Source organism: Triticum urartu, chromosome 3 (genome assembly GCF_003073215.2).
Source record: "Triticum urartu cultivar G1812 chromosome 3, Tu2.1, whole genome shotgun sequence".
NCBI classification, from domain to species: domain Eukaryota; kingdom Viridiplantae; phylum Streptophyta; class Magnoliopsida; order Poales; family Poaceae; genus Triticum; species Triticum urartu.
In genome coordinates, this window is record NC_053024.1 from 666,585,692 (window position 1) to 666,594,415 (window position 8,724).

Here is an 8,724-nt window from a genome sequence, read left to right on the forward strand (position 1 = left end):
ATCTATGATGATTCCCTAGTTATCTTATTTAGATGGCCTTCAGCCATATTATTGTAATAAGTACTCTATTTGAGACACTCGATGTAATAAGTGTGTGATTGAACTCTGTTATAAATCCTCGAGTACTGTGTGTGTCAACAATACCGATCCAGGGATGACACTTAAGCACAGAGACTACGGTCCATTGGGATTGGGTCGCTACATATGCATCTTTTTATCCTCGATGGCAACAATACAATATGTGCCTTACTACCACTACTGTCACTGGGAAAGGACACTGCAAGATTGAACCCAAAGCTAAGCACTTCTTCCATTGCAAGAAAAACCAATCTAGTTGGCCAAACAAAACCGATAGTTTGAAGAGAATTACAAAGATATCAAATCATGCATATAAGAATTCAGAGAAGATTCGAATAATATTCATAGATAAGCTGATCATAAATCCACAATTCATCATATCTTGGCAAACACACTGCAAAAGAATATTACATCGGATAGATCTCCAAGAATATCGAGGAGAACATGGTATTGAGAATCAAAAAGAGAGAAGAAGCCATCTAGCTACTAACTATGGACCCAAGGTAATGGGAGAAAAATATTCCTCTTCTCTTGAGGTATGCTACACAGATTGCTTCAACCATTTTGTTTTCAGCCAAGCTCTTTTTTACCCCTTCAGGCTTGATATGTGTGTGATCTTTGTAAGCAGTCTCCAAATACTGTTCACAGATTCAATTGTTCTTTTCCAGGTAGATGTTCCTCTAATGCGTTTTCTCAAAGGAAAAGGGTATTGATCTCATACTTGCAATTATTTATTGCGGATAATGCTTGACCTTCATCTGTTAGTGTAATTTGTATTCTTTGGTGTTTAGTGGATCTGTGCAGAAGCAGATTGAACAAGAGACTGGAGTTAAAATCATTTTCCCATCTGCAAAGGAGGAAACACTTGTTGGTAAAAATATCCCCATCTTTCTTTCTGAAATTATGTTCAATAAGGTAGCTATTATTAGTTATTTTCAGAGCTAAATAAGTTATTTTTTAAAAAATACAGCCCTCGAAGGCAAAAGTGCTGAAAGTATTAGAAAAGCATCAGAGAGGATTTCAAAGATCCTTGGAGAGGTAGATATCCAACGCACTGCTTTGACAGATGATTACTGTATGCTTAGGTCTTTACTGAATCACTGGCACTGTATGTGTTTATCTTTGCTACCATACTGTTGAAGTATCATAACTGGTTATAGTTTGGTTTCACTTTCCATCTTCATCTGGTTCATCACACTAAAATTCTTATCGATACCTTGCATTATCTATTTACGCAAATCACAAGCCAGCTTACTTAACAAATATAAGTTCATTGAGTTAAAACTAACTTGGCGACTCTGTAATGTATCAAAGTGCATGTGCAAAATGCTAGAATCACATAGCTCCTATATCTGTTGCAGAAGTGCCAGTGTCAGTCACCAAACACATCTTATAGAAGTGACATTGTTACTGTATTTTTTTCTCGAAAAGGAGATATGAGCCCTGGCCTTTGCATCAAGCGATGCACACATCCATTTATTATTGTTGTTGCTGTCATCATCTTCCTTACATAGAGTTCGCAACATCAATACCAGAAGGAATATTTGTATGATTGTCTGCTCATTTACTTTCCAAATTTTGTGAAAGTAGTACCCCATTGGGGTAATTGAAGTGTCTATCACGAGGACATGTTTTTTACATTTGTCGTGTTCCTTATTTATTTCGTCGAGACCACTGGGTTGGCCATGAAACCCTCGCTTTAACTTTAGTGTCAGACTTCTTAATCTCTCTAGCTGAGTGCGGCCCTATACTGAATTTGTGCCCGTATGTTTTACATGATTCAGGCTGTTCAAAGTCCAATGCTAGATTACTCGCATTTCATATCACTTCCGTTGGCCATCCACCCGGCTCTTGTCGAGAAGCTAAATAACTTCCAGAGGTCGACCCTCGGGGCGTCTGCATCTAATGTGGATAGTGATAAGGATGAAAGCCTAAGCGAAGGTTCTATGGAAGAAATTGATGAAGCAGCGAACCCTAGTGTTTCAGTCAAGCTGCCAGTCAAAGAAGAAAATTCTGTCATAGTGAAAATGGATAATAAGGGCTCCCAACCAGGTCTAAAGCTTTGCTCATTTTGTTTTTCAAGTGTAGCATGTTCCATCTTTGAGTTCTATAACAGTCAATACTATCAACTTATGTTCTTGATAAGTAGGAATGGTCAATAGAACATACGTAACCTCGTTGCAGATTGAAGAAGAATGACCTAAATGGCCTATATATAATATGAAGTTCTGTGACACTCCATGTTTGGGGATATGAAATTGTGGAACAGCAAAAGAAGAAACAAATATAGCCATTTTCCCCTAGTTAATTACAACATACTAAGCAATCAATATAGAGGTCCATTGTGTTTACGACGAAAGCAAGATATCAATATGTGATGTCATTTTAGCTTAATGTTGGTATCAAGTATATTTTATGAATTTATGTGTCTGAGGTTGTTTTGTTTATATTGACTGCCATGCCACATTTTTTGTTTCGATCCTGATAGCTTATTAGCTCCAAAGTGTGATGCTGATGTCAGGAAACCTAGCAGCTCACTGTTTTATAATGAGATGCTGCAGAAGCTTAGGCAAATTGAAAAAAAGGGAAGATATTAGAAATATAATATATTTTAAGTTAAAAATTCTGGAATTCTGAAAAAAAAGTACAACTAGTAGAAATATCTAGAAACTGTGCTATTTTGTACTCTTATTATTATTTACTAGTGCTACACTGGTGACGCTACATGTTATTAGTATTGTTCTATGTATTTCGAAATTACAATGTTATGTGTATATTCAGGCATTGAACTGCTCTTTTTAATCACCTGCAGAGTTCAGCATTGACAAGTCGATATTCATAAAACCCAAAACGTTTCACCTAACGGTTCTTATGTTGAAGTTGTGGAACAAGGATCGTATTTCTCAGGCTTCTGAAGTCCTCCAGGTATTACCATTTCTGATATGATGCGATTTTATTGGATGACAATATGAAGAAATTTAATTCACTTCCTTTTCAATGCAGTCAATATCTTCCCAGGTAAATGAAGCTTTGGAAAACCGACCTATCTCTATACAACTTAAGGGTCTGGTAAGTTTCCTTTAGAGCCGGAAATATTTTGTCATCGAATACTTGCCTTTTGTATCTGGATCGGAATTTGATTTATAGATGACTAGTAAGCGGGTTAAGTCCGAGCCAAAGAACAAAGCATTTCGTACTACAGCACTGCACCACAGTACTCTACATGGTTATTGAATAGGAAAGCGACGTCTGAAACACAATATTACATTCAAGTATGAATTATTTTTGGATACTTCTGCATTTTCTGGGGATTCACATCACCTTAATGCTGCAATTTCAGACATGCATGAAAGGCTCACCAGCTAGGGCCCGTGTTGTATATGCTCCAGTACTTGAAATTGGTGCTGCTGGCAACTCTGGAAGCATCGAAATTCAGTCGTCTTTCAACGCCAACAGCCGTCGGTGGATCGGGTGCTCGCCTGTTGCAGAGACGATGCTGTGCTGTGGCGTTGCAAGCTGCCTGCGGACAGTAGAACCCACATCGACTCATGGCTTCATGCCTTCCTTCCCTGACCTGATTATTGTTTAGGTGTTGTGCTCTCTGGCACTCTACGGAGTCGCCCCAAAACCTCTTGCTGTAACGAACTGGGGGCTTTGCCCGTTTCTGTGATCAATATATTCAGGTGGGGGAAGCTCTCCCCCCCCCCCCCCCCCCCGGGTGAAAATTCAAAAAAAAAATGGTGGAGAAGGGCGCCTTGTTCGAGCTTGCAGTATCCTTTGGAATGTTATATAGCTAATAAGCAATATGCATGTAGTATGTATTGTCAGATCTTTTAAATTTCCTCAGTAGCAGTTTGCGCATTACCTATCTGGCATGTGATTATATGGCTAAGCAATGATCAAATTAATCTAGCACCTAAAAAATCACTTTGATTCAAACAACCGCAACCATGACGTATTTTGACGGCAGATGGTCGTTTATGTTCAATACCATCATCGAAAGCTTGGATCTCAGAGAGATAGAGCTCTCGGGTAGGAAATTCACTTGGGCTAACTCGTTACCGGTACCGACTTTTGAGAAGCTTAACCGTGTTTTAGCTAGTGTCGAATGGGAACAGAAGTTTCCCTTGGTAACTGTGCAGGCATTGACACGAGGTGTCTCAGATCACACACCGTTACTAGTCGACTCGGGTCTTCAAACACATGTGGGTAACAAGAATATTTTCTCGTTTGAACTTGCATGGTTTGAAAGAGAAGGGTTCCTCGAGTTGTTAGCTCGGGAGTGGGCTAAAGACTCAGGAGGAAGGTCGCCCATTGAGCGATGGCAATGCAAGATTCGTCATCTCCGAAGGTTCCTTCGGGGATGGGCTAAGCATACGCAAGGGATTTATAAGGCGGAGAAGGAAAGACTTCTTCTACTTATTCAGAACCTTGAAGTTAAAGCTGAAACTTCTATCCTAGATACCAGTGAGTTGGAAACTAAGATGGAGGCGGAGTTGTGGCTGAAAAAGCTTCTCCGCGAGGAGGAATTGAAGTGGGCGTTGCGAGCTAAGGTTCGCAAAATCGTACAAGGCGAGGATAACACTCAATTCTTTCATATGATAGCTAATGGAAAGCATCGTAAAAAGAGAATTTTCCAATTAGAACAAGACGAAGGGATGATAGTTGGTCAAGACAATCTGAAAGTCTACATTACCAACTATTATAAGCAGTTGTTTGGACCTCCGGAAGAGAATTTTGTGTCTTTAGATGAGTCTACGGTTGAGGATGTTCCTCAACTTGAGAATGACGAGAATGAGATTTTGACAGCTCCCTTTAAGGAGAAAGAGGTGTTTGAGGCCATTGCACAAATGGAAAATAATAAGGCTCCAGGACCAGATGGGTTTTCGGCGGAGTTTTATAAAAAGTGCTGGCATTTCACTAAGGGGGACTTGATGCCGATGTTTCAGGAGTTTTTTGCGGGGCAGCTTCAGTTGTTTAAGCTGAATTTTGGAACGATAACTCTTCTTCCTAAGAAGACAGAGGCAGTTCGCATTGAGCAGTTCAGGCCTATTTTGTTTGTTTAATGTTAGTTTCAAAATCTTCACCAAGGTCGGGACGAACAAACTTACGCGGATTGCGCACTCTGTAGTTCATCCGTCCCAGACTGCTTTCATGCCTGATAGAAATATCCTTGAAGGGGTTGTTGTCTTGTATGAAACGCTCCATGAGATTCACTCAAGAAAACTAGATGGCGTTGTTTTTAAAGTGGATTTTAAAAAAGCATATGATAAAGTTAAATGGCCTTTCCTTCAACAAGCTTTGCGTATGAAAGGATTTGATCCGGCCTGGAGAAACCAGATTGAATCCTTTACGCAAAAAGGGAGTGTAGGGATTAAAGTGAATGACGACATAGGTCACTATTTTCAGACACACAAAGGGTTAAGGCAAGGAGATCCTATGTCACCCATCCTATTCAACATAGTGGTTGATATGCTGACTATTTTAATAGGACGGGCTAAGGATGCGAGGCAGGTAGGTGGCCTTGTTCTGCATCTAGTTGACAGAGGTATTTCCATCCTTCAGTATTGCTGATGATACTATCATCTTTATGGAGCACGACTTGGCGAAAGCAACATGAAGCTTCTGTTATGCTTATTTAAACAATTGTCCGGGCTCAAAATTAACTTCCACAAGAGCGAATTGTTTTGTTTTGGAAGAGCTAATGATGACCAGGAGGCTTATAAACAATTGTTCGGTTGTGAATTGGGCACGTTACCGTTCATGTACTTAGGTATACCCATTCATCATCGTAAGCTGACTAACAAAGAGTGGAAATGCATCGAAGATCATTTTGAAAATAAACTGAGTTGTTAGAAAGGGAAGCTCATGTCATACGGAGGACGATTAATTTTGATTAATTCGGTCCTTACCAGTATGCCTATGTTTCTCCTATCCTTTTTCCAGGTCCCGGTGGGTGTCAGGAAAAGGTTAGACTTTTATCGATCTCGATTCTTTTGGCAGAGTGATGAGTTTAAACGAAAGTATAGGTTTGCTAAGTGGGATATAATCTGTAGGCCGAAGGACCAAGGGGGCCTAGGAATTGAAAATCTGGAAGTCAAAAACATATGTCTCCTTAGCAAGTGGCTATTTAAACTTTCGTCAGAGACAGAGGCTACTTGGGAACAGATTCTGCATAATAAGTATCTTCATGCTAAAACCTTGGCCCAGGTGACTGTGAGGCCCTCTGACTCACCTTTCTGGAAAGGCTTGATGAGAGTTAAACAACTCTTTTTCAACAAGACAAGATTCATAGTCGGGAATGGAGCTAATACGAGGTTCTGGGAGGATACGTGGCTTGGGGAGTCCCCCCTTGCACTTCAATATCCTACTCTGTACAACATTGTTCAACTTAGAGAAGCCTACGTTGCAACCGTTTTACAATCCACTCCCCTCAATATTAGTTTTCGGAGGACGCTAGTTGGAAATCGTTGGGAGGCCTGGCTTCATCTTGTAAGACGTTTGATGGATGTACAGCTGTCCCAGCAACCAGATCAGTTGTATTGGAAACTTACTAAGAACGGTGTGTTCTCGGTCAAATCCATGTATCTGGATGTCATAAACTCTAGCGTCATTCCTTCCTCCATGTACGTTTGGAAAGTAAAGGTACCCTTGCGAATCAAAGTGTTTATGTGGTTTGTGCATAAACAAGTCATTTTGACTAAGGATAATCTGGCAAAACGCAACTGGGTGGGTTCTGCTAGATGTAGTTTTTGTGACCATAACGAAAATATCAAACATCTCTTTCTTGATTGTCCGTTGGCTAAGATTCTGTGGCGGTCGATTCATATTGCGTTTAATATTAATCCGCCCACCTCTATCAACATGTTATTTGGAACGTGGCTTGATGGGGTTGATTCCGATACAGCGAGGCACATTCGTGTTGGCGTTTGTGCTTTATTTTGGGCAGTCTGGAACTGCAGTAATGATTTAGTTTTTAATAGATCAGCGAACATTCACTTTTTGCAGGTTGTCTTCAGGGCCACGGCGTTCATCCGTATGTGGTCGCTACTCACTCCGACGGAGACCAGGGAGCGTTTGGTTACTGCGTCTACCCAATGGGAGATGGTAGCTCGGGATATTTTCAACCGGTTTGGATGGCGGTCATGTAATAGGATAGGCATGTAGTGCTCCTATTTTATTTGCCAGCCGGTTGTGGATTTTAGTCTTAGCTCTTTTGAGCTTTTGTTTATTTTCACACTTCGAGACTTGGAGACTTGTTGCTGGATTATCGTTTTAATAATATGAGCCGTATGCATCTATCTGATGCAGAGGCTGGGGTAAAACCCCTTTTCGAAAGAAAAAAAAGTAGTTTGCGCATTACCTACCATTGTCAGTAACTCAGCATTCACTATTACTATCATAGAATTGAGCTATATTTCTGGGATGTGGGATGTTGTTCCTTTACTTCTCTTCCATCAGAGGTAATAACTGACGCCTTCGTCAAGTCAGGCCTGGTTCTTGAAAGGGATGCCAGACAAGAATTGAGGGTGAGTACAGCTGTATAACTGGAATTAGTTTTCTATCGCTCTCTGCCAATTTACTATACATTTCACAGCATATATAATTAAGCTGATGATCAGTTATTCGGATTTTGGTTGTAAATTTTGTCCACCAAAACTTACTGAAATTGCAGATTGTTTCATGTAAACTCTAGCCATACATGTGTGTCATTGTGTGACATCACACCGAACATTCTATGGTGAAATTGATGATCAGTCTTTTATCGCTAAGATGTTCTATCCTGATCAATTTAGGCTGTCTGCTGGTCACTTCTATGGTGTCAGAGTTCAGTTTGAGTGTTCTGGGATAAATGTTACACGTATTACAGTTAACTTCTGTTGCATATCTATTTGCTTAAATAATTGTTGATATTTTTATGTATCCGTTATTTAATTAAATCCAATAATCCTTTATGTGATTCTTGGTGCTAAAATTACCTTTTGTTTTCAAACCGCAGTTGCATGCATCCATAATGAATGTGCGCCACAGGAAGAGGTGAGAGCAACAAACCATTGCCTGGCATCCTGTGTGATGTTCTGTCCATATACAGTTTGTCTCACCTTGCCTACATTCTTTCACTGCAGCAAGAAATCGAACCGAAGAAACGATTCGTTCGATGCTCGGAATATATTCAGACAATATGGGGAACAGGACTGGGGCGAGTACCCAGTACCTGCGGTGCACCTATCTCAGAGGTTCAAGTTCGACGAGGATGGATACTACCATTGCTGTTGCTCGATCCCCTTGCCCGAGGTGGCTCAGACGGAGTGAGCCCCGTGTGTTTCGACACATCACAGTATTCAATCTTGACGCAGTATCTTATGCCCTTAAGATCGGTACCGGGTCTTTTTTGCCGTCATGGAATCTGTAGTTTGGTCGCGTGGCTTTGCTTCTGTTGTGGACATTGTGCACGGTAACGAGTGCTACGCAGGCTATGTTAACTCATAGACGATCTGGGATCACTGGTCTAGTGCCCTCAGAGCTGCTTTTCTCTCAATCCGTTTTGTTCCCTTGACATGGTCCTTGCTTTCTGCCTCGCAAATGGCCAAACGAAACGATGAAAGAGCTCGCGAAAAGCTGCTCTGTTTCTGTACAAACTCGTGT

At 40.7% G+C, this 8,724-nt stretch overlaps 1 protein-coding gene across 1 annotated transcript; it reads left to right on the forward strand.

Moving 5' to 3' along the window:
* Positions 1-761: 761 nt before the first annotated feature.
* On the forward strand, positions 762-8,391 carry LOC125547131 (activating signal cointegrator 1 complex subunit 1). Its single transcript, XM_048711133.1, has 11 exons — positions 762-784; positions 870-949; positions 1,049-1,116; positions 1,863-2,130; positions 2,891-3,003; positions 3,082-3,147; positions 3,419-3,488; positions 3,828-3,848; positions 7,540-7,607; positions 8,078-8,115; positions 8,205-8,391. The coding sequence occupies exons 1-11, from the start codon at positions 762-764 to the stop codon at positions 8,389-8,391; spliced, it is 1,002 nt and encodes a 333-aa protein (XP_048567090.1).
* Positions 8,392-8,724: the final 333 nt, after the last annotated feature.

What these genes read in the sequence shown, in the direction of transcription:
- LOC125547131 (XM_048711133.1), top strand. Translation starts at nt 762, where the DNA reads ATGCGTTTTCTCAAAGGAAAAGG. An exon ending in AAAGGAGGAAACACTTGTTG is followed by an intron (nt 950 to 1,048) that starts GTAAAAATATCC and finishes TAAAAAATACAG; the next exon opens with CCCTCGAAGGCAAAAGTGCT. An exon ending in TTTCAAAGATCCTTGGAGAG is followed by an intron (nt 1,117 to 1,862) that starts GTAGATATCCAA and finishes TACATGATTCAG; the next exon opens with GCTGTTCAAAGTCCAATGCT.